This window comes from Choloepus didactylus, chromosome 8 (genome assembly GCF_015220235.1).
Source record: "Choloepus didactylus isolate mChoDid1 chromosome 8, mChoDid1.pri, whole genome shotgun sequence".
NCBI classification, from domain to species: domain Eukaryota; kingdom Metazoa; phylum Chordata; class Mammalia; order Pilosa; family Megalonychidae; genus Choloepus; species Choloepus didactylus.
Genome location: NC_051314.1, coordinates 29,191,284 through 29,218,137, shown reverse-complemented (window position 1 = coordinate 29,218,137; position 26,854 = coordinate 29,191,284). Strand labels below are relative to the sequence as shown.

At 37.5% G+C, this 26,854-nt stretch overlaps 1 protein-coding gene across 4 annotated transcripts in view; it reads left to right on the top strand.

Moving 5' to 3' along the window:
• The window catches only part of SCYL2 (SCY1 like pseudokinase 2), a 119,674-nt gene that overhangs the window by 65,382 nt on the left and 27,438 nt on the right, over positions 1-26,854 (top strand). For all 4 annotated transcript variants that reach the window (XM_037845763.1, XM_037845762.1, XM_037845761.1 and 1 more), the window contains exons 7-9: positions 101-217; positions 818-943; positions 1,892-2,068. In XM_037845763.1, the coding sequence (XP_037701691.1) occupies positions 101-217; positions 818-943; positions 1,892-2,068 (420 nt within the window). The remainder of the gene's footprint in view (positions 1-100; positions 218-817; positions 944-1,891; positions 2,069-26,854) is intronic.

The window sequence follows — 26,854 nt, the reverse complement described above, 5'->3', positions numbered from 1 at the left end:
GAGTATGTTTCAAAAAGGATTCTTAAATAGACTGATAATATAAATGCATATATATTGAATATTTTATTTTCATATATAATATTATCACTTTTTTGAATAGTTGAGTCGTTTAGGATCTAGTTCTCTGACAAATATACCTGAGGAAGTCCGTGAACATGTAAAACTACTGTTAAATGTAACTCCAACTGTAAGACCAGATGCAGACCAAATGACAAAGGTGAGTACACACAAATTTCTGCCTTATGTGGAGGGGCCAAAGATGAATAGATAAATGCTTTGAGAACAAGATTTAGTCAGATATATAGTTCCCAGATAATGTCTATAATCTTGAATATACTATATTTTCAAGTTCTTCTAGTAATAATGATAGCTAAATAATTTGTGAATGTAATTGCTATGATATAAATTTAAGATTTTAAATAAACAACATGACTAGGTGTACAGAAGTTTCTGGACTCCGTAGAATTCATAGCCCTCTAATTCACTCATTTAAGCATGAATTTTTAATAGGTAAATGGTACTCTTTATGCCCTCAAGTTATTTTACTTAATCTTTCAATATTTTAGTAGTTACTTAAAGAAAATGTTACTGCTCACCCCACCTAACCCACAGGTACTGATTCTGAAGAGTTGAACTTGAAAAGAAAAATAATTTATTACTTTCTTAATTCTGATTTTTATAGTTGAGTTTCAATTAAAGTGGTCTTTAGCATTTTGCTAAAAGTTTTTTTTTTTTCTTACCAAATTCTGGCAGTTTCAAATATGAGAAGTACTTTAAACTTAATTTATCAAAAATAATTTTATTTCCCTACTTTTAGATTCCCTTCTTTGATGATGTTGGTGCAGTAACACTGCAGTATTTTGATACCTTGTTCCAAAGAGATAATCTTCAGAAATCACAGTTTTTTAAAGGACTGCCAAAAGTTCTACCAAAATTGCCCAAGGTTTGTTGTTGATCAGTTTCTTCCTGCACTGTATGTTTGTTATTCAGGATTTTAGAATTTAAAGTTTATTTTGACTTACTATAATAATTACTCTTCTAAAAAATTAAAAATGACTTTTCTGTTTGGTGCATAAATGAATATCAAAGGCTTCACACTGAAGCCAAAAGTTTAGTGGACCTTTTTTGCATGGTCTAAAAATAATTAAATGGAATTTGAAATATTAGTAGGATACTACCTATGCAAAGGTAGTGCTTGGACATTAAATGTGAGAAGAGGGGTCCATAAGCTGTCATTGTGGAGATCACTGCATCTACAGCAATTAAGGTGATGCTTCTGTATTAACACCAGCCTCTCCTATTCCTCTAATTCTCCCTCTCTGACTTATTAAAACATGAGCATAATGTAGTCTGAAAAATGTTGGTGAATGCTTAAGGTGGCACTGGTTGAAAACTAGTAGTTTCTGGTTGCAAAAATTTCTCCAGTGTTTAATCTATCAGGTATATACATACCTACTGTTTGTCTCGTCTTTTACTTAGATACTACAGAGGATAAAGAGGAAACATAAAATATTTTCCCTGCTTTCAAGGCCCTTACAGTGTAGTTAAGGTTAACATGCATACACCAACAATTGACAATAGAGTACACTGCATGTGTGGAATAAATCATAAGTAATGGAGGAATTAAGAGGAGGAAGACTAATTAGGGAACATTTCCTGAAGGTAAAGTGTCCACATGTCCCCATTTATCTGGATCATTCTCATGTTATGCCTCTTATCCTGATATAATCAGGAATAACACCCCATTTCACTCTCAAAAAATGTCCCAATTTCACCCATATTATGATATGGTCGCCTTACCTAAAGGAATTGGAGAATTTAGACTGTTACGTTTATACTTATAAAGATCTGAAATAAATTTTCATTTGATAAAAACATTTTTGCCTTTCAGCGTGTCATTGTGCAGAGAATTTTGCCTTGTTTGACATCAGAGTTTGTAAACCCTGACATGGTCCCTTTTGTTTTGCCCAATGTGCTACTGATTGCTGAAGAATGCACCAAAGAAGAATATGTCAAATTAATTCTACCTGAACTTGGCCCTGTCTTTAAACAGCAGGAGCCAATCCAGGTATGTATGTAGATTTTTGTATATTTATCCACTGGTATTATTCGTGATGATGACTGTCATTGAAAACAAAAGGAATGGATATGTGACTTTTTAAAAATTGAGCTGAACATATGACACTTCCTTTTCCATTGGTAAAAAAGCTATTTTGCATATGGTTGAAGTGAATCATTCCTAAGATTATAATGGACTTTGCAAGTAAAAATCTACAGCTCTCCATAAGTTACCATCTCAAAAAATAAATTGTAGTAAGATTTTATAAATGTAATGCTGTACTGTTTTCATTGGCCTTCTCGACATTTATGGGTTTGGAAAATCAAGTATTTATTTTTCTCCTGCACTGTATGCTTGTTATTCAGGGTCTTTAATTTTAATTTGTTTTGTTATTTTAATTTTAATTCGTTTTGTTATTCAGGGTCTTTAATTTGTAGATGATTTGTGCCAGTTGCTTCTTTTTATCTTATTGCTAGTAAACACTTCTACCAGAAGGAGACAAATGCTTACAAGAACATGAAAATAATGTATATGTGTATTATAAGTGAAAAAAGGTAATTGGTCTCTGATGTAGACGCTGTTGCAATATTTATTTGCCAGATTCAAGGTATAGTATGACTTGAGAGCTTTAGGGTCACACATAGTGTGTTTGAATCTGGTCTCCATCTTACTAGAAGCATGACTTGGACAAAGTCATTGTTCTTGTTTAGCTTCCATTTCCTCATTTCTAAAGTGAAATGGGTTGTTGGAATTAAATCAAATTTTCTAGCACATAGTAAATATTATTACATGTTTCTACCAATATACAGCAATAGCTTATTGGTAAAACATCAGCCACCAGATTTAATGGTTTTATGGCATGCTATTTGTAGTCCTTCCCTGGAAATAGAATAGAAGGAAATGTAGTGCTAAGGCAGGAGTTCTTACATACTAGGGAAAGGGCAAATGAAGGAACTGTAGGCTCTGAATCAGAGTTCCCCAACATGGTCAAAGTGTCAGGAGGAAAAGGTCAGGAGCCACATGGTCACTAAGCTATGCATCAGTCAAGGTAGTATCCTAAGGAAGCTGTAACCTGAATTCCTGTTTGCCAACATTCTGTGGTATTCTGTTTTCCTCAGTTGTCCAGTTAAAAATTCATTCTGTAAACTTTTAACTGAGCCTTGATAAAAGTAAGAATTCTGCTTGGATAAAAGGAACAGTTTGTTCCCTGTAATTTAGATATGTGGTACCAGCTAAGTGAAAAATGAATGAGAGATTAGGGACAATTAAAATTGTTAATCATTTCTTCCTAAAATTTTTTCCTCATAGTCCTATTCATTTCAATAACGTCTCTTCTTCTCTTGATAAAGACAGGTGATATTAACAGATTAAAAAGTTGATAGAGCTGTTATTTCTTCCAATTTCTATTGCACTGGAGAATAGTTTAGTTGCTGCACTTAAGTAGCATTCTTAGTGTACCCGACCTAAAGGACTAGATTATGTCCCAAGGTCAAAAGTGTGACCAATAGAGATTATAAAGACTAGTTAACCATTATTCAAAATGCATGCAACCTTTTGTTTTCATAGTCTTATTTTATTAAAATAATAGTCTAATTTTGTTAAAATTAGTTTCTTACAGAGACATCATTTATTTGGAATAAGCAATCAAATAGCATCTGACTTATCAAAATATGTAGGATTAGATATTGTAATTAAGAACATGGAGAAGGCAAAGTAATTATTTCCTTTCATTTGATTTTGTAGTTCCAATAAAGCTGCAGCTTCTCTCTCAAAAGGTAGATCTAAACATTTAAAATAATTACATTAGCTTATTTTAAATTGCCCCAACTTTCTACTACAGGCAGCAAGTTTTGGAAAGAAACAAGAGTTGAAGAGACCTTCTCCTTTTTTATTCAAACTGCTGAGGACTTACTTGATAGATAAAACCTGTGAAATAGACATTACTGTTTGCCTATCTTTTTCTCCTTTTGTTCCCAAATAATTATTACCAATACAAACATTAATAACTGAGCACAGTAACCATTTTCCAGGCAGGAGAGACCCCTTATTACCCCTTATTTACCTGTTTCTAATAGATGTTAGTTGATAAAATATTTGCCTAGATCAACTGTGTGAGCATACTAGTTTCATTACAACCAGGCTGGTGTTGTATGGTAACCTTTTAGAATTTATTTTAGGTTAGTAGATAATAGAATGGTTCTTCAGTGTTACTTTAATTTGCAGTTCTTGGTTTGCTAAGAAGGTATCAAACTTCTTTTTGGTAAGTAAATTTTTTGCCCACTTATCTATTGCTTTCTTTTAATCATTTTTTTCACAATGAAAATAACTTTTTTCCCTGATTATGTGAATAATACATATATATTATAAAAATCTCAACAATACTGGAAAATATAAATAAGTAAAAATGACCTAAAGTCTCACCACCATTAACGTTTTGGTGACTACCCTTTCATAAGTCCCTTTATGCATACACACATATACACATAATTATGTGTAAATGAGGTCATCTTGATCGCAAATGCTATTTATATGGTAAATACTGTTTATACAGTAAACACAGGCTTGCTTTCTTCTGTATCTACACAAACACACACATTTGTTTGTGTATATATGGCTCCTCCTCTTTCCACTCTACCTAGTGTTAACAACCTCAAATGTATTCTTCTGTTTTTTCTTCATGTTTTTATAGTCTTAAACATACACATATTTAAATATTGGGGCAGTGGTTATTACTGGTTTTATGAATGTGGAATCTTATATGCCTTTTTGTATCATTGAGGAAATACGTGTGTCAGCTAGTATAAATTTAACTCATTCTTTTTTAATGATTGCACTGTATTCTGTGGTATGGTTGTACCTGCTTATTCAACCGTCCCTTTTTGTTTCTAACCTTCTGCTACTACAGATGGTACTTTGACATATGTTATGCCCAGTACTTTTTTTTAATTCAGTTTTATTGAGATATATTCACATACCATACAGTCATCCAAAGTGTACAATCAGTTGTTCACAGTACTATCATATAGTTGTGCATTCATCACCCCAATCTATTTTTTTAAGTTTTCTTTATACCAGAAAAAGTGAAAATAAGAATAAAAAATAAAAGTAAAGGAGAACATCCAACCTCCCCACCCTATTTTTCATTTAGTTTTTTGTCCCCATTTTTCTACTCATCCATCCATACACTGGATAAAGGGAATGTGATCCATAAGGCTTTCACAGTCGCTCTGTCAGCTCTTGTAAGCTACATTGCTATACAAATGTCTTCAAGAGTAAAGGCTACTGGGTTGCAATTTAATAGTTTCAGGTATTTACTTCTAGCTATTCCAATGCAATAAAATCTAAAAAGTGTTATCTATATATAGTGCATAAGAGTGCCCACGAGTGACCTCTTGACTCCATTTGGAATCTCTCAGCCACTGAAACTTTATTTCGTTTCAATTTGCATCCTCCCTTTGGTCAAGAAGATGTTCTCAATCCCATGATGTTGGGTCCAGATTTATCCCCAGGAGTCATATCCTGCATTGCCAGGGAGATTTACACCCCTGGGAGTCAGATCCCAGGTAGAGGGGAGTATGCCCCAATACTTTTGTTTTTGTGGGATAGATTTCTGGGAGTAACATTGTTAGATTGAAGGATATGTGATTTTTTATACCTTCAAGACTCAAGCACTGCTGCTGGCTTACTTTTGAACAGCAGTAAGCCTGAGAGTGGTGACAGGGACATCATTTTGCCTTTGCTTAAAGGTATGTGGTCAGTTGACTGTCAAAGTACCAAGAGGATATTCTTTGATTCCCTTCAATCCCAGGCTCAATGTAGAGAAATCTTTGCCCCAGGCCACCATAGCATTTGAGACCACTCTCACAAGTTTACTTTCTTCCTGGGCATTCACAGCTGTCCACTGGCCAGCTCTTTCCCATAACTACCATTCTAATCCTCTTTGGGGGCTCGGCATTGCTTGTCCTCAGGCTCTTGTTCAGCCTAGAGGAAAAAAATCCTGGCATCACCTTTTTGCTTTGGAATTCTGGCATAGCCGTAGACCTCCCTCGTATCCTCCAGACTCTACTTGCTCTAGCTGCTCCTCTGCTCAGAGGGAATGCTGGAAACGTGGAGAAAACAGCAGGAATGGATTCTGCCATTGCCTTATAGTGCTTTTAGACTATATCTGTGTTCACGTGTTTTTCTTGTCTACATGAGTAAGGTCATCAGTTTTTGCCATAGTTGATGCAAACTTACATTGCCAGTCTGTTCTCCTTTTTTATTTGGGTTTGATTATTTTATAGAATAATATACAGCTTGCCTGTGAATAATAAGGGCCAAGTGCTGATACCTTTCTACCTCTACAAAAGTACTTCTGTATGTTCCACATGAGTTTCTGTGAATAGTGCGCTAACATTTTCATGACATAAGGCAGCATTATAGATAAGATGGAATTATGATTAGGTCCATCTGAATTATTTGTAGCTGGAATAATTGTATGTATCACTGGATACAAGACAGACCAATGTTAAACTAAACTGCAAAATTCTAATAAGGGTCTGTTTTATATTTGGTGATTATCTAATCATGGCATTGCATTAAGGAAGCCCAGTCATGTTAGGGAAGACCAATTACGTACATTATTAAGTAAGTGATAGTAAATAGCATTTTTGATAGAAAATATTTGCTTGTTCAAAGATGGAGTGTTGTTCTTAACTGTTAGAAATTTTAACTTGGTGGTTGAAATTATTGACTTAAGACACAGCATACCCTCCTTTAAAAATACTTACCATACAAATTTAATCTGTAAAACAAAAACCATGAGAGTATACCCCAAAAGGATTCCTTTTTTTTTAATAATTCAATTTTATTGAGATATATTCACATACCATGCAGTCATACAAAGCATATAATCAGTTGTTCACAGTACAACCATATAGTTGTGCATCCATCACCAAAATTAATTTTTGAGCATTTTCATTACCACACACACAAAAGTAATGAGAATAAAAATTAAAGTGAAAAAGAACAATTAAAGTAAAAAAGATCACTGGGTGCTTTTTTTTTTTTTTTTGTGGCCCCCATTTTTCTACTCATCCATCCATACGCTGGACAAAGAGGAGTGTGATCCACATGGCTTTCCCAATCACATTGTCACCCCTCATAAGCTACATTTTTATACAATCATCTTCAAGATTCAGGGGTTCTGGGTTGTAGTTTGATAGTTTCAGGTATTTGCTGCTAGCTATTCCAAGTCATTAGAACCTAAAAAGGGTTGTCTATATTGTACATAAGAGTGCCCACCAGAGTGACCTCTCAGCTCCTTTTGGAATCTCTCAGCCATTGAAACTTACTTCATTTCCTTTCACATCCCCCTTTTGGTCAAGAAGATGTTCTCCATCCCATGATGCTGGGTCTAGGTTCCTCCCTGGGAGTCATATTCCACGTTGCCAGGGGTATTTACACCCCTGGGTGTCAGATCCCATGTAGCAGGGAGGGCAGTGATTTCATCTGCCAAGTTGGCTTAGCTAGAGAGAGAGGGCCACATCTGAGCAACAAAGAGGCATTCGGGAGGACACTTAGGCACAATAATAAGCAGGCCTAGCCTCTCCTTTGCAGTAACAGTCTTCCCAAGGGGTAGGTCCCGTGATTGAGGGCTCAGCCCATCAAACCACCAGTTCCCAATGTCTGTGAGCACATCAGCAATCATCAAGGTGGGGAAGCCCAACACCCCATGCATTCTCCCCCAGCAATATTCACATTAGTGGTAGCATATAGTATTTCTCTTTTTGTGCCTGGCTTATTTGACTCAGCATTATGTCTTCAAGTTTCATCCAAATTGTTCTTACTGCTGCATAGTATTCCACTGTGTCTATATACCACATTTTATTTGTCCACTCATCTGCTGGGTTGTTTCCATCTCTTGGCATTGTGAATAATGCTGCTATGAACACTGGCATGCAGATACCTGTTCACATCAGTGCTTTCAGGTCTTCTGGGTATATACCAAGAAATACAATTGCTGGATCGAAGGGTAACTCTATATCTACTTTTCTAAGGAACTGCCTGACTGTCTTCCAGAGTAGCTAAACCATTATACAGTCCCACCAACAATGAATAAGAGTTCCAGTTTCTCCACATCCTCTCCAGCTTTTATAATTTCCTGTTTGTTTAATGGCAGCCATTCTAATTGGTGTGAGGTGATATCTCATTGTGGTCTTAATTTGCATCTCTCTAAATAGCTAGTGAAGCTGAACATTTTTCATGTGTTTTTTGGAATTTGTATTTCTCCTTCAGAGAACTGTCTTTTCATATCTTTTGCCCATTTTATAATTGGGCTGTCTGTACTATCATCATTGTGTTATAGGATTTCTTTATATATGCAAGATATCAGTCTTTTGTCAGATACATGGTTTCCAAAATTTTTTTCCCATTGAGTTGGCTGCCTCTTCACCTTTTTGACAAATTCCTTTGAGGTGCAGAAACTTCTAAGCTTGAAGAGGTCCCATTTATCTATTTTTTCCTTTGTTGCTTGTGCTTTGGGTATAAGGTCTAGAAAGTGACCTCCTAATACAAGGTCTTGAAGATGTCTCCCTACATTATCTTTTAAGAGTTTTATGGTACTTTTATTTTGAGGTCTTTGAACCACTTTGAGTTAATTTTTGTGTAGGGTGTGAGGTAGGGGTCCTCTTTCATTCTTTTGGATATGGATATCCAACTCTCCCAGCCCCTTTTGTTGAAAAGACTGTTATGTCCCAGTTCAGTGGCTTTGGGGGCCTTATCAAAGATCATTTGGCCGTAGATCTGGGGGTCTATCTCCGAATTCTCAATTCAATTCCATTGATCAATATATCTGTCTTTGTGCCAGTACCATGCTGTTTTGACTACTGTGGTTTATAGTAAGCTTCAAAGTCAGGGAGTGTAAGTCTTCCCACTTTGTTTTTCTTTTTTAGCATGTTTTTAGCAATTTGAGGCACCTTCCCTTTCCAAATAAATTTGATAACTATCTTTTCCAAGTCTGCAAAATTCCTTGTTGGAATTTTGATTGGGATTGCATTGAATCTGGAGATGAGTTTGGGTAGAATTGACTCTTAAAGACATTTAGCCTTCCTATCCATGAACATGGAATATTTTTCCATCTTTTAAGATCCCCTTCTATTTCGTTTAGTAGAGTTATGTAGTTTTCTTTGTATAGGTCTTTTACAGCTTTGGTTAAGTTTATTCCTAGGTACTTGATTTTTTTAGTTGCTATTGAAAATGGTATCTTTTTCTTTAGTGTCTCTTCACTTCTTTCATTTCTAGCAGATAGAAGCATTACTGACTTAATGTGCATTAATCTTGTATCCCGCTACTTTGCTAAATTTATTAGCTCCAGTAGCTGTATTGTCGATTTCTCAGGGTTTTCCAGATATAAGATCATACCATCTGCAAACAATGACAGTTTTACTTCTTCCTTTCCAATTTGGATGCCTTTTATTTCTTTGTCTTGCCAGACTGCCCTGGCTAGCACTTCTAGCACAATGTTGAATAACCATGGTGATAGTGGGCATCCTTGTCTCGTTCCTGATCTTAGAGGGAAAGTTTTTAGTCTCTCACCATTGAGTACTATGCTGGCAGTATGCTCTTTATCATATTGAGGAAGTTTCCTTCAGTTCCTACTTTCAAAGTGTTTTTATCAAAAAGCGATGTTGGATTTTATTGAATGCTTTTTCAGCATCTATTGAGATAATCATTTGATTTTTCTCTTTTGATTTGTTAATGTGTTGTATTACATTGATTTTCTTATGTTGAACCATCCTTGCATGCCTGGAATGAACCCCACTTGGTCATGATGTATGATTTTTTTAATGTGTCTTTGGATTCGATTTGCAAGTATTTTGTTGAGAATTTTTACATCTATATTCATTAGGGAGATTGACCTATAGATTTACTGTTTTGTGGTATCTTTGCCTGGTTTTGATAGTAAATTGATCTTAGCTTCATACAATGTGTTAGGTAGTGTTCCATTTTCTTCAATGTTTTGAAAGAGTTTAAGTAAGATTGGTGTCAGTTGTTTTTGGGAAGTTTGTTAGAATTCCCCTGTGAAGCCATCTGGCCCTGGGAATTTATTTGTGGGAAGCTTTTTGATGACTGATCGGATCTCTTTGCTTGTGATTGGTTGGTTGAGGTCTTCTGTTTCTTCTCTGGTCAGTCTAGATTGTTCATATGTTTCCAGGAAATTGTCCATTTCCTCTGCATTATCCAGTTTGTTGTCATACAGTTGTTCATAGTATCCTCTTATAATTTTTAAAATTTCTTCGGGATCCGCAGTAATGTCACCTTTCTCATTCATTATTTTGTTTATATGGGTCTTCTCTCTGTTTATTTTGTCAGTTTAGCTAGGGGCTTGTCAATCTTGTTGATCTTCTCAAAGAACCAACTCTTGGTGTTATTTATTCTCTATTGTTTTTTTTTATTCTCTATGTTATTTATTTCTGCTTTAATCCTTGTTATTTCTTTTCTTCTATTTGGTTTAGTATTAGTTTGTTGTTCATTTTCTAGCTTCTTCAGTTGCTTCATTAGTTCCGTGATTTTAGCTCTTTCTTCCTTTTTGATGTGTTGAGTTTAGTGCTGTAAACTTCTCCCTCAGTACCGCTTTTGCTGCATCCCACAGGTTTTGATATGTTGAGTACTGATTTTCATTCATTTCTATATATTTAGCAATTTCTCTTGCTTCTTTAACCCACTGATTGTTTCGGAGTGTATTGTTTAACCTCCAGGTATTTGTGAATTTTCTGTCTCTGATGGTTGTTGACTTCTAATTGTATTCCATTATAGTCAGAGAATGTGCTTTGAATAATTTCCATTTTTTTGTTAAGTTTATTGAGGCTTGTTTTATGTCCCTTCTTATGGTCTATTCTGGATAAAGTTCTGTGAGCACTAGAGAAGAATGTGTATCCTGGTGGTTTGGGATGTAATGTTCTATATATGTCTGTTAAATCAAATTCATTTATCAGATTGTTTAGCTTTTCAGTTTCCTTATTGGTCTTCTGTCTGGTTGATCTATCTATAGGAGAGTGGTGTGTTGAAGTTTACCACAATTATTGTGGAAACACCGATTGCTTCCTTTTTTTTTTTTGCCAGTGTTTGTCTCATGTATTTTGTGGCACCATGATTGGATGCATAAACATTTATGATTCTTATTTCTTCTTCTTGAATTGACCCTTTTATTAGTATGTAGTGGCCTTCTTTGTCTCCTTGCATTTAAAGTCTATTTTATCTGAGATTAATATTGCTACTCTTGCTTTCTTTTGGCTGTAGCTTGCATGAAATATTTTTTTCCATCCTTTCACTTTCAATTTCTTTGTGCCCCTGTGTCTAAGATGAGTCTCTTGTATGCAACATATTGATGGTTCATATTTTTTGATCCATTCAGCCAATCTTTATCTTTTAATTGGGGAGTTTAATCCATTTACATTCAGTGTTATTACTGTGAAGGCATTTCTTGAATCAGCCATCCTATCCTTTGGTTTATGTTTGCCAGGTATATTTTCTCCCCTCTCTCTCTTATTGTCCTTTAATGACCAGTATTGAATCTTTAGTATTGAACCTTTCTCCATATCTGTCTCTCCTTTCTTTGTTTCTCTGTTGGTAGGGCTCCTTCAGTATCTGAAGTAGGGCAGGTCTTGTATAAGCAAAATCTCTCAGCATTTGTCTGTGAAAAACTTAAGCTCTCCCTCAAATTTGAAAGAGCTTTGCTGGATAAAGAATTCTTGGTTGGCAATTTTTCTTTCTCAGAATTTTAAATATGTCATGCCACTGCCTTCACTACTCAGTCTTATGTTGTTTTGTTTGTATGTGCTGAATTGCTTTTCTCTTGCTGCTTTCAGAACTTGTTCCTTCTCTTCAGTATTTGACAGTCTGATCAGAATATATCTTGGAGTGGGTTTATTTGGATTTATTCTACTTGGAGTTTGCTGGGCATTTATGCTTTGTGTATTTATATTGTGTAGAAGGTTTGGGAAGTTTTCCCCAACAATTTCTTTGAATACTCTTTCTAGACCTTTAGCTTCTCTTCCCCTTCTGGGACAGCAGTGAGTCTTATATTTGGATGTTTTATTTTATCTATCATATCCCTGAGGTCCATTTCAGTTTTTTCGATTTGTTTCCCCATTCTTTCTGTTGTTCTTTCATTTTCCGTTTTTTCATCCTCCAGGTCGTTGATTCATTGTTCAGCTTCCTCTAGTCTTGTACTATGAGTATCTAAATTCTTTTTAATTTGGTCAACAGTTTCTTTTATTTCCATAAGATCATCTGTTTTTTAATTGACTCTTGCAATGTCTTCTTTATGTTCCTCTAGGGTCTTCTACATGTCCTTTATATCCTGTGCCATGCTCTCGTTGTTTGTCTTTAGTTCTTTGATTAATTGCTCCAAGTACTGCGTCTCCTCTGATCTTTTGATTTGGGTGTTTGGGTTTGGGTTATCCATATCGTCTTGCTTTTTTATATGCTTGTAAGTTTTCTGTTGTTTTTGGCCTCTTGGCATTTGCTTAACTTGATAGGGTTCTCTTCGGATACGTAGGCTAATTCAAAGTCTAATGTCTAATTTGTCAGATCTACAGCTTGGTAGCATACGCTTTCTCTAACAAACCAGCAGGTGGCGTCAGCGAGCCACCTATTCCACTCAAGCCAGTTCTCCCCAACTCTGTCTTTGTGATGTGTGGGGTTCTGATTCTTGTGGCGGTTCAATTGGTGCACCAAGTTTGGGTATGTTGTTGGTGCTGTCTGCCCCGAATGTGGGGCATGTGTCTCAGCAGTTAGGGAGGGAGGGCGGCTTTAATAATCAAATCTCCCAGGTATTCCTGGAGATTTAAGGCTGTTGCAAGAGTCTACACCACAGTCTCACCACAGATTGTCTCTGCCAGTGACCCACAAGTCCTTGGTATTAGCATATGGTCCCTGGGATTTCTGAGTGGGTCCCTCTTCCAAGCCATGTCCTCCTAGGTCCTCTGCTGAGGGAAGGCTGTGCTACGTCACAAATGTGTGCCATCCCTCAAGGGAAGTTCTGGGCCACCGGGCCACATAGAGGCGTTCCCAGCCTGCTGAAAGGATGGCTGTATGGGGTGTGTTAATTTCCCCCTTTTCACACAGCTCTGCCTTCCTAGCTCCGGGACAATTAGCTGTGGGTGTGTGAAAGGCTATTGTCCACACCCGATTTTGGGGCATGTGTGTGTGTTGCTGGAAGCACTTCCCGTCACACTGGGTTTTTTGGTGCAGCTCTGGGCTGTGGTGCTGGCACCAGGAGGAAGCCTTCCCAGCTCACTGGGAAGATAGCTGTAAGGGGCATGGTTATTTTCCCCTTTTTGGCTAACCTCTGACTGCCTCACTCCGAGACAGTTGCAGCAGGTGTGGGAAAGGCTATCTTCAATGCCAGATATTGAGGCATTCACACAGCCCGTTCCTGCCACTCTTCACTGTTCAGTTCTCACTGACGTATTCTTAGCTGCTTTTGGGTTTTTAAAAAAAGAACTAGTTCAATTCCAAACGCCAACCCATGGTTTCCCCGCACTGCAGCATGGCTGCCGTACATTCAGCGGCTTACTCACTCGTTTCAGAGCTCAGACTCCCGGTTTCACCAAGTGCATGGTCCCTGTGGATTTAGCAGACCTTGTCCAGCTGATGCATCGCTGGAACTGCTGTTCTGGGTCACTTTCTGGCTTTTATCTAGTATTTTTCATGGAAGTGTTTTTTTGCCCTGTCTCTCCTAATCGCCATCTGCCGGAAGTCTCAAAAGAATTCTTTAATGAATGAAAGAACTTATTTGTTTCTTCAACTTGTTTTTTCTGTTTGTTTTTGTTACATGCTCCAATTTATAAAGCTTCCCTTCACAAAAGATCTGTGACAAGAGTTACATCCATCTAATATGCAAAATCTGAGTTTTTATTTTAAGCCATTGTGAAACTTAGGATATGTGTTTCAATATGTGTTGTAGGATCCCAGCACAGTTCATAAGAACCTGTAGGAACTGTAATTTCTATTGTAAGTTCTGTCAGCTAAAGAAAATAACTTTAAATATTCTTTTTATGACAAAATATATTGTGAGTTATGTCTTCCACAAAGTCAGGAGTTGGTATATCTTAACACTTACTGCTAATTCTCATGTTTGGATTTGATTGGCAAACAAATTAATATCAGTGTATGCCTGTGTTGGTGAAGCTTCAGATAAATGCTAGACAGGCAATCCTGATTTTGCACAGTTGCAGGAGACTATAAAAATAGCTGTTCAAGCTGAAACCATGCAAAACAATCTTAATAATCAATGGGAAAAATTATAATTGTTCCATGACCTATAAAATTTTTGTCAAAGCATTAAAAATCTCTTATTGTCATATATTAAAGAATATATATCAGAAATGAAAAAAAGTAGTAAAGTTAATTATTTTGTACAGTGTAATTTAAAACATTAGAAACATTGGAAATTAAAATGTTTTATTTCTTTGTGAAAGAAATGCTTATCAAGAGTAGTTTGAACAGTGCTTACCACCTTCTCATTGTATAACCTGCGATATGGAGCAAGCATCTTTTCTGTGCTTTCGCAAATTATATACCTTTCTAAGGTTGGATCAGCTTCCTAACCTTTTATCCTTTGCATGTTCAATGTTACAAAATATCACCAAGAATTCCTTTAATGGCAAGTTTATTGCTGGCATCATTCTCCCTGGGATGTCGCCATTGTTTTTTGTAACAACTACTCTTCTCATTTACTTTGGTAAGTTCATCTTCACTAAGCTCCTCTGACTACGTAACTAGAGACTCAAAGGGTGCAGTGTCAGCATTCCCACGGTCAGCTATTTCTTCTTTCATTCCATTTATGTTTCATTTGCATTTCAGCATGGTCACTTTTTGTTTCTTGCAGTTTCATCTTTTTTTTTTTTTCCAATTTAGAGAAGCTGTGGTTTTACAGAACAATCATGCATAAAATACAGAATTCCCATATACTGTCCCCCCACCAACACGCTGCATTTGTTGGTGTTGTTAGAAGTGATGATAGCACATTTTTATAATTGTACTATTAATTAATAACCATGATTTAACTTAGGACTCACTGTTGTGTAGTATACTTTCATGGATATTTTTTAACTTTTATTCTCTTACCATATATATACAATGTAACATTTCCCCTTTTAATCATATTCAGATACGTATTTCACTGCTCTTAATTGTGTTCAAATATTGTGCTACCATCACCACCATTCGTCACTAAAACATTTCCATCATTCCAAATAGGGATCCAGTATATTTTAAGCCTTAACTTCCCATTCCCTATACCAGCCCATCCCTAGGTGACCTATATTCTGCATTCTGACACTATGAGTTTCCTTAGTCTAATTGTTTCAAATCAGTGAGGTCATGCAATATTTGTCCTGACTTATTTCACTCAGCATGATGTCTTCAAGGTTTATCCATGTTGTTGCATGTATCAGGACTTCATTCCTTTTCACAGCTGAATAATAGTATGTATATACCACATTTTGTTTATCCATTCATCAGATGATAGACACTTGGATTGCTTCCATCTTTTGGCAATTGTGAATAATGCTGCTGTGACATCAGTGTGCTAATATCTGTTCAAATCCCTTGCATTCAATTCTTTGGGGTATGTATCTAGTAGTGGGATTCTCAGGTCAGGTAGTGGTTTTTTACTTAGCTTTCTGAGGAACTACCAAACTGTCTTCCACTGTGGCTACACCATTTTACATTGCCACCAGCAATAAATAAGTGTTCCTGTTTCTCTGTATCCTCTCCAACATTTATTTTCAGTTTTTAAAATAGCAGCCATTCTAATAGGTATGAAATGGTGTCTCATTATTGTTTTGATTTGCATTTCCCTGCTGGCTTATGATGTTGAGCATCTTTTCATGTGCTTTCTGGCCATTTGAATATCTTCTTTGGAGAGATGTCTATTCAAGTCTTTTGCCCATTTTTAAATTGGGTTATTTGTCTTTTTGTGGTTAAGTTCAATTATTTCTTTATATATTCTGGATATTAATCCTTTATCAGATATGTAGTTTCCAAATATTTGGAAGGTAGATTGTCATTTTACTATCATGATAAAGTCCTTTGAGGAATAAAATTTGTTAATTTTTGATGAGATCCCATTTAATTTTTGATGAGGTCCAATCTATTTTTTCTTTTGTTGCTTGTGCTTTGAGTGTGAAGGCTAAGAAACCATTGCCTAACACAAGGTCCTAAAGATGCTCCCCTGCGTTTTCCTCTAGGAGTTGGATAATTGTAGCTCTTATACCAAGATTTTTTATAATTTTGAGTTTATTTTTATATAAGGTGTGAGGCAGGGGCCCTCCTATTTCTGTGAATGGAGATTCAGGTTTTCAAGCAGCATTTGTTGGAGAGACTATTCTTTCCCAATTGAGTGGTCTTTACCACCTTGTCAAAAATCTGTTGACTGTAAATGTGAGGGTTGATTTCTGAACTTTCAATTCCATTCCATTAGTCTCTCTGTCTCTTCTTGTGGCAGTACCATGCTGTTTAGATTACTATGGCTTTATGATAAAGTTTTTTTTTTTTTTTTTAATTGAGATTGTTCACATGCCATACAATCATCCAAAGATCCAAAGTGTACAATCATTTGTCCCTGGTACTCTCATACAGCTGTGCGTCCATCACCACGCTTAATTTTTGTTCAATTTTTAGAACCTTTTCATTACTTCAGACAAGAAATAAAGCAAAAGACAAAAAAAAAAAAAAAGAGAGAGAAAGAAAAGGAAACCTGAATCCTCCCACATTCCTAACTAACCCCCCTCCATTGTTGACTCGTAGTATTGGTACAGTACATTTGTTACTATTTATGAAAGAACATTGAAATACTACTAACTGTAGTATATAGTTTGCAATACGTATATATTTTTTCCCTATATGCCTCTCTATTATTAACTTCTAGTTGTATTGTCATACATTTGTTCTCATTCACGGAAGAGATTTCTAATATTTGTACAGTTAATCACCGACATTGCCCACCATTGGATTCAGTTTTATACATTCCCATCTTTTAACCTCCAACTTTCCTTCTGGTGACTTATATGACTCTGAGCTTACCCTTTCCACCTCATTCATGCACCATTCAGCACTGTTAGTTATTCTCACATCTTGCTACCGACACCTCTGTTCATTTCCAAACATTTAAGTTCATCCTAGTTGAACATTCTGCTCATACTAAGCAACCGCTCCCCATTCTTTAGCTTTTTCCTGTATCTTGGTACCTTATATTTCATGTCTGTGAGTTTACATATTATAATTAGTTCCTATCAGTGAGACCCTGCAATATTTGTCCTTATGTGTCTGGCTTATTTCACTCAGTATGTTGCCCTCAAGGTTTCTTTATCAACCCCTTTTTTTTTAAAAGATGGTTTTGTTCACATGCCATACATTCCATCCTAAGTAAACAATCAAAAGTTCCCTGTATAATCACATATTTATGTGTTCACCATCTTCACCACTATCTATATAAGGGCATCTACATTTCTTCCACAAGGCAGGAGGGAGAGTCAATGAAGATAGAGAAGCAAAAGAAAAAGAAAAAAGAAAGAGAGAAAAAAACGACAGCTAGAAAGCAGCAAAAGGAAAGATAACCTTAGATCAAAGTAGAATAAAGAGTCGGATGACACCACCAATGTCGTGTCTCGCACCCCTCCTCATCCCCACATCTGCATTTACCTTGGTATATCGCTTTTGTTACATAAAGGAAGCTTAATACAATGATTCTGTTAGTTACAGTCTCTAGTTTACGTTGATTGCATCCCTCCCCCAATGCCTCCCCATTTTTAACACCTTGCAAGGGTGACATTTGCTTGTTCTCCCTCATGAAAGGACGTATTTATACATTTTATCACAATTGTTGAACACTCTAGATTTCACCGAGTTACACAGTCCCAGTCTTTTATCTTTCCTCCTTTCTTCTGGTGCCTCACATGCTTCCAGCCTTCCTCTCTTAACCATATTCATAGTTATGTTTGTTCAGTGTACTTACATTGCTGTGTTACCATCTCCCAAAATTGTGTTCCAAATCTCTCACTCCTGTCTTTTTCTATCAGTCTGTAGTGCTCCCTTTAGTATTTCCTGTAGGGCAGGTATCTTGTTCACAAACTCTCTCATTGTCTGTTTGTTGGGAAATATTTTGAGCTCTCCCTCATATTTGAAGGACAGTTTTGCTGGATATAGGATTCTTGGTTGGCGGTTTTTCTCTTTCAGTATCTTAAATATATCACACCACTTCCTTCCTGCCTCCATGGTTTCTGCTGAGAGATCTGCACATAGTCTTATTAAGTTTCCTTTGTATGTGATGGATCGCTTTTCTCTTGCTGCTTTCAGGATTCCCTCTTTGTCTTTGACATTTGATAATCTGATTATTAAGTGTCTTGGCGTAGGCCTATTCAGATCTGTTCTGTTTGGAGTATGCTGTGCTTCTTGGATCTGTAATTTTATGTCTTTCATAAGAGATGGGAAATTTTCATTGATTATTTCCTCTGTTATTGCTTCTGCCCCTTTTCCCTTCTCTTGTCCTTCTGGGACACCAATGATTGATATGTACATTCTTGTATTTCATTTCGTCCTTAAGTTCCTGGAGATGTTGCTCATATTTTTTCATTCTTTTCTCCATCTGCTCCTTTGCATGTAGGCTTTCAGATGTTTTGTTCTCCAGTGCCTGAGTGTTTTCTTCTGTCTCTTGAGATCTGCTGTTGTATGTTTCCATTTTGTCTCTTGTGTTGTGCCTTTCATTTCCATAGATTCTGCTAGTTGTTTTTTTGAACTTTGATTTCTGCCTTATGTATGCCCAGTGTTTTCATAAACACTGCCTTTATCTCTTCTGCCATATCTTCTCTAAACTTTTTGAATTGATTTACCATTAGTTGTTTAAATTCCTGTATCTCAGTTGAAGTGTAAGTTTGTTCCTTTGACTGGGCCATAATTTCGTTTTCTTAGTGTAGGTTATTGTCTAGGCATCTGACCTCCTATGCCACCCCAGTCAGGTTTTCCCAGACGAGAACAGGCTCAGGTCACAGAAGGAGGAAATATTCAGCATCCAGTTTCCCTGATGGTTTTTCTTAGAGGATTGACACACCCTGTGCTTTTCTGCCTGGTAGGTGCACTTGTCAGCCTGTCATAGGCTGGTGTGAGGGGGTGTGGCCCGCGGCTCTCCTCCCCCAGGCTCTGGGGTCTGGTTGTGAATGTAAGGCAGGTATTAGAAGAGCTGGGCCCCTCCCTTTCCTCTTGGGAAGCTATGCCCCTTCCAGAGAAGTCATTTGCATATAAATAGATTCTTTGCTTCTCTGACCCTGCTAGTCAGAGTGCTGTGATTTTAAAATGGCTGAGGCTTTCTCTACTGCAAAGCACTGCAGGCTGAAAATGGCTGAGGCTTTCTCCCCTGAGCTGCCTAGGTTACAGAGAGAAAAAGGGACAGAAAGCTCCCAGATTCACCCGTCAGCCAGAGATAGCACCGAGTCGTCTGGGCTCCCCGTCCTGAGACAGATATGTCCCCCGACTCTCCCAAGGTCAGTCATCACCAAAAGCCTCTGTCTGCTTGTTGGGGATTCGCTGTCTGTTATTTTGAGCAGTTAACAGTAAACCTCCATGGGATCTGGGGGGAGGTACACTCGCTTGTTCAGAGAGTTCCGTTCTCTAGCACCGCGAGGCTTCTGTGAGGGAGGGGCTCTCGGCTCTCAGCACTGGTCTGCAGTTTTTACTTATAGATTTTATGGTGCGATCTCAGGCATTCCTCCCAATTCAGGTTGGTGTGTGATGAGTGGACAGTCACGTTTGCCTCCCTGCAGTTATTCCAGGTTATTTACTGGTTTTTTGGTTGTTTATGAATTGTTCCAGGGGGACTAACAGTCTTCCACTCCTCTCTATGCAGCCATCTTATCTCCTTCCTCTCTGTGATAAGTTTTAAGATAAGGAAGTGTGAGTCCTCCAAATTCATTCTTCTTTTTCAAGGTGACTTTAGCTCTTCAGGGCCCTTGCCCTTCCATATAAATTTGATTATTGGCTTTTCCACTTCTGCAGAGAAGGTCGTTGAAAGGTTGATTCAGATTGCATTGAATCTATAAATTGCTTTGGACAGTATTGACATCTTAACGATATTTAGTCTTCCAATCCATGAACACAGAATGTCCTTCCATTTATTTAGATCTTCCTTGATTTCTTTTAAGCAGTATTTTGTAGTTTTTTTGCTTACAAGTCCTTTACATCCTTGGTTAGATTTATTCCTAGATATTTGATTCTCTTAGTTGCTGTTGTGAATTGATTTTTTTTCTTGATTTCTTCTTCTGATTGTTCATTCCTTTTGTATAGAAATGCTTCTTAATTTTGGGTGTTCATCTTGTACCCACCACCATTTTGCTGAATTCACTTATTAGCTCTAGGAACTTTGTTGTAGATTTTTCAGGATTTTCTCTATATAGGATCATGTCATTTGAAAACAGGGAAAGTTTTACTTCTTCCTTTCCGATTAGGATGCTTTTTATTTCTTTTTCTTGTCTAATTGCTTGAGAGGAACATCCAGTACAATGTTGAGTAACAGTGGTGATAGTTGTCATTCTTGTCTTGTTTCTGATATTAGAGGAAAAGCTTTCAGTCTTTCACCATTAAGTAGGATGTTAGCTGTGGGCTGTTCATATATGCCCTTAATCATGCTGTGCCGGTTTGAATGTATTATGTCCCCCAGAAAAGGCCATATTCTTTGATGCAATCTTGTGGGGCAGACATAATAGTGGGGATTAAGTTGGAATGTTTCAATTCGGAGATACGCCCCACCCAACTGTAGATGATAACTGATGGGATATTTCCATGGAGGTGTGGCCCTGCCCATTCGGGGTGGGCCTTGATCAGTGGAGCCATATAAATGTGCTGACTCAAAGAGACTGAATGGAGTGCAGCTGTGAGTGACGTTTTGAAGAAGAGCAAGGTTGCTAGAGAGGAACGTCCTGGGAGAAAGCCATTTTGAAACCAGAACTTTGGAGCAGATGCCAGCCACGTGCCTTCCCAGCTAACAGAGGTTTTCCGGACGCCATTTGCCATCCTCCAGTGAAGGTACCTGATTACTGATGTGTTACCTTGGACACTTTATGGCCTTAAGACTGTAACTGTATAGCCAAATAAACCCCCTTTTTATAAAAGCCAGTCCATCTCTGGTGTTTTGCATTCTGCAGCATTAGCAAACTAGAACAGATTTTGGTACCAAGAGAAGTGGAGTGCTTTTGCTGCTGAGTCTGCAAATACCAAACATGTTGGAACGGCTTTTCAGATGGATAAGGGGAAGATTCTGGAAGAATTGTGAAAAGCTTGATAAAAAAGGCCATAACTGCTTTAAAGAGACTGTTTGTGGAAATATGGACTCTAAAGATACTTCTGATGAGGCCTTGAACAAAAACGGTGAATGTCTTGTTGTAAACTGGAAGAAAGGCGATCCTTGTTTTAAAGTGGCACAGAATTTGGCAAAATTGAGTCCTGGTGTCAGATGGAAGGAAGAATTTAAAAGTGGCAACCTGGAATACTTAGCTGAGGAGATCTCCAGACTACCTGTGGAAGATATACCCTGGCTTCTCCTTGCAGCTTATAGTAAAATGCAAGCAGAGAGAGATAAACTTAGAACTGAACTCTTGGGTTCCAAGAAACCAGAAGCTGATGGCTTGGAAAATTACGAGCTTCCAGGGGGTGGAATCCCAGAAGCTATAGCCCAATGTGAGGATGTAACCATACATGGAACCCAGCCACCATTTCAGTACAAGCCAATATTGGAGATGGAATTATCCAGAAAGGATTTGTGGAAAGTCCTATTGTCTGATGGCTTTGACCCCTGTATGCTTCTTGCAAAGCCAACAGAATTTTTGCGAGATCTTTATAGACAGAGCCATTGCCGGTCTAGACTGGAGGAGACAGACAAGGAACAAATTGAAGGAAAAATTTCTTCAAAGACAACCATGGAGGTTGAGGTCTGGAGTCGAGGTTTATGGCTGGGGGAGCGGAGCAGCCCACATGCATGGAAAGGGTGAGTTTGCCCTGGAGGTCAAGAGAGGGCTTTCTGCCTCGATGCTCTGGAAGAGTTTTGCCATCTGAGGTCCCAAAGAGGGCGGAGCATATTCCCAGGGAATTGGGGAGAGCCTGGCTTCCACCACACTGTTCTGAAGGGGTTGAGCATGTGCCCCGGAGATGGAAGGGAATCCAGGAGTTGCCCCAGTGTTTGAGGAGGGTGGGGCCAAGAAGGTGGTCTCCCCAATGTGTGAATATGTTGGAGCACTCACCCAAGTGTTTGGAGAGGAAAGGGCTGCCACAAAGGCCCTTAGGAAAGGTTAGACTCCCACTCTCTCAAGCCCCAAGGATGCAACGTCATTCTGTTAATGACTCTCAGACTTTAAAATCTAATGGAGTTTGTCCTGCGGGTTTTAGGAACTCTTTTGGTCCTGTTAACCCTGTTTTCCTTATTCTTTCTCCTTATGGCAATGGGAATGTTTATCCTATGAATGTCCCTCCTTTGTATATTGGAAGCATATAACTTGTTCTAAGTCCACAGATCCAAAGCTAAAGGAAAAGTATGCCTTAGGACTGACCACACCTATATTTGATTTTGATGGGATCTTGTACTTAACTATTGTTACTGAAATGATTTAAGTTTCTATGGTATTGTGGGATGAATGTATTTTATATTTGGAAAGAATATGTTTTTCTGGGGCCCAGGGGGTGGAATGTGCCGGTTTGAATGTATTATGTCCCCCAGAAAAAGCCATATTCTTTGATGCAATCTTGTGGGGCAGACATAATAGTGGGGATTAAGTTGGAATGTTTGGATTCGGAGATACGCCCCACCCAACTGTAGATGATAACTGATGGGATATTTCCATGGAGGTGTGGCCCCGCCCATTCGGGGTGGGCCTTGATCAGTGGAGCCATATAAATGTGCTGACTCAAAGAGACTGAACGGAGTGCAGCTGTGAATGACTTTTTGAAGAGGAGCAAGCTTGCTAGAGAGGAACGTCCTGGGAGAAAGCCATTTTGAAACCAGAACTTTGGAGCAGATGCCAGCCATGTGCCTTCCCAGCTAACAGAGGTTTTCCAGACGTCATTGGCCATCCTCCAGTGAAGGTACCCGATTACTGATGGGTTACCTTGGACACTTTATGGCCTTAAGACTGTAACTGTGTAGCCAAATAAACCCCCTTGTTATAAAAGCCACTCCATCCTGGTGTTTTGCATTCTGCAGCATTAGCAAACTAGAACACATGCTAAGTAAGTTTCTTTCTATTCCTAGTTTTTAAAGTGTTTTCATCAAGAAAGGTGCTGTATTTTGTCAAATACCTTTTCTCTATCTATTGAGATGATCATATGGGTTTTTTCCTTCATTCTGTTAATGTAGTGTATTACTTTAATCGATTTTATGTTGAACCAACCTTGTACACCAGGGATAAATCCCACTTGATCATGGTATATAGTACTTTTAATATGCTATTGGATTCCATTTGCTAGTATTTTCTTCAGGATTTTTGTATCTGTGTTCATAGAGATATTGATCTGTAGTTTTCCTTTTTTTATATCTTTATCCGGCTTTGGTATGAGGGTAATGTTGGCCTCTTAGAATGATTTAGGGAGTGTTCTCTGCTCTTCAGTTTTTTTTTAAGAGTTTGAGCAGAATTAGAGTTAAATCTTCTTGGAATGTTTGGTAGAATTCCTCTATAAAGTTGTCTGGTTGACTTTATTGTTGATTCTTTTTTTGTTTTGTTTTCTGTTTCATTTATCTCCTCTTTTATCTTTATTTCCTTCCTTCTGCTCGCTTTAGGTTTAGTTTGCTCTAGTTTTTCTAGTTCTTACAGTTCTGAGGTTAGGTTCCTGGTTTGTAGTCTTTCTTCTTTTTTAATATAAGCATTTAGAGCTCTAAATTTCCCTCTCAATACTGTCTTCTCTTTATCCCATAAGTTTTGATATTTGTATTTTCATTTTCTTTTGCCTCAAGATCTTTCCTAATTTGACTCCTGATTTCCTCTTTAACATTGGATTTTTTAAAAGTATGCTGTTTAACTTGCTCATATTTGTGAATTTTCCATTTCTTCCACTGTTACTGATTTCTAGCTTCATTCTTTTGTGGTCTAAGAATATGTGTTTTATGATTTCAATATTTTTTAATTTTTTGAGGCTTGTTTTGTAACCTAGAGTATGGTTTATCTTGGAGAATGATCCATGTGCACTCCAGAAGAATATACTGTTTTTGTTGGATGCAGTGTTCTATATGTGTCTGTTAGGTCTTGTTGGTTTAGTGTACCATTTATGTTCTGTACTTCCTTATTGATCTTCTGACTAGAAGTTCTGTCTATTGAGAGTAGTGTGTTAATGTCTCCCACTATTAATTTGATTCGTATGTTTTGGTGCTCTGCTGTTAGGTGCATATATATATATAATTGTTACATCATCTTGTTGAATTGACGCCTTTATCAGTGTAATATAACTATCTTTGTCCTTTGAACTGTTTTTGACTTAAAATCCATTATCTGATATTAGAATAGTTACTCCAAGTCTCTTTTGGTTACCATTTGCGTGGTATATTTTTTTCCACCCTTTTACCCTCACCCTTTGACTTTAAGATGAGAGTATTGCAGACAGCATGTAGTTGGGTCATGCTTTTTTATTCATTCTGCCAATCTCTGCCTTTTGACTGGAGAGTTTAATCCATTTACATTTAAAGTCACTACTGATAATACAAGACTTTCTTCTGCCTCAGCCTTTGTTAAGTCTTATACCTTTGTTTGTCCCTCACTTCCATTAAAGCCTACTTTTATATTTATTTGCTTTTTCGCGTTTTACCACTTTAGTGCCATCTCATTTCTATCTGGATATGATTTTCATCTGTTTTCCTTGTGGTTAATATGGGGTTAAAATTTAACATCCTAAGTATATAAAATCATATTTGGTTTGATACCAACTTTACTTTAATAGCATGTGTATATACTTTTCTTGTACCCGTCTGTCCCCACACCATTTTGTTTTGTACTCGTTACCAGTTATATCTTTATACACTGTATGTTAAAAAACCTAGATTCATTATTATTTTTTATGCGTTTGTATTTTAGCACCTCTAGGAAGTAAGAAGTGGATTTAGTAACAAACAATACAATACAATAATACTGCAATTTATAGTTACCCAAATTGTTAACCTTTAACACAGGTCTTTGTTTCTTTATGCTGCTTTGAACCACTATCTAGTGTCCTTTCCTTTGAGTTTGCAGAACTTCCTTTAGCATTGCTTGTAGGGAACGTCATCTTTTGTTTATCTGAGAATATTATAATGTCTTCCTCATTTTGAATGAGGGTCTTGCCAAATGTAACATTCTTTGCTGGTAGTTGTTTTCCTTCAGCACTTGAGGTATTTCAGCCCACTGCCTTCTTGCCTCCATGGTTCCTGCCGAGAAATCGGCACTGAATCTAATTGGGACTCCCTCTTATGTAACACATTGCTTTTTTCTTGTAGCTTTCGGAACTTTCTCCTTGTCCTTTGCATTCAGTAGTGTTATCAGTATATAATGGGGTGTATTTTTCTTCATGTTTATGCTATTTGGTGTTCTCTGGGCTTGTTGCATTTGCATATTCAATCTTTTGCTAAGTTTGGGAGGTTCGCTGTTATTATTTCTTTGACTATTCTTTCTTCCCCATCCTCCCTTCCCTCCTCTCCTGGGACTTCCATAATGCGTATATTGGTGCACTTAATGGTTTCCCATAAGTGTCTTAGGCTATTTTTGCTTTTAATATTTCTTTTTTCTTTCTGCTTCTCAGTCTGACTCATTTGAAGTGTCTTGTCTTCAGGTTCACTGATTCTTTTCTTCTGTGAACTCCAATCTGCTCTTCAAAGCCTCCTGGGAATTTTTCATTTCAGTCATTGCAGTTCAACTTCAGCAATCCCGTTTGGTTCCTTTTTAAAATTTCTGTCTCTTTACTAAGTTTCCTGTGTTGCTCATTCATTGTTTTTATGATATCCTTTAGTTCTTTTTCTGTATTTTCCTTCATCTCCTTGAGCATTTTTAAGATCTCTTTTTTTTTAAAGACTTTATTCTGTGTCCACATTCTCATCTTTGTTGATGTTTTCTGTATCTTTATCCTTTTCCTTTGAATGAGCCATCATTTCCTATTTCTTTATCTTGTACTTTGTTACACACTGTACATTCTAATGTTTTAAAATGTTACCTCTGGAATTTTCTCCCTGGGATGTCTGTTTCTTGCTTTTGTAACTGGCTGGTGATAAGACAGAGATTTTCTTGAGCTTCTGTCCTCCCATTAGGAAAGTGTGCCCAAGGTGAATGCAGTGTGCAGGGGTTTCCCTGTTTTCTGGGCCTCTGTCTTGGCCTGGACTTTTGCTTGTTAATTGTTTTGGAGTTTCCTTGTTTAAAGGAGTTTATTACCTCTGCTTCCCAGGAGACAGAACTCCTTCTCCCAGGTATTTGAAGCTGGCAGGCCTTTGTCCCAGACTGATTGCCTCTCTAGTATTTTACACTCCTTTTCCTTGTCTCAAGCTGCATTTGCCTGGAGGGCAAATTCTGAAAGGAGAGTCAGCCTAGAGAGGACTTTCCAAAGTCAGTCTTTCTGAAGTCAGTGTTTCCCAGTCAGTCAATGACCCAGGAAGGGAGTGTAGACTGGCTCCAAAGGGCTCTGGGGATGGGTTCAGGAAAGGCGCCAAATCTTCTCTGACAGCTGCCCAAAGCTGAGCTTTCCTGATCTGCCTAGCAAATGCAGCCCTTGAGCTAATTGTCCCCTGAAACCCCGAGGAAGCACTGTGTCTTTAAATCT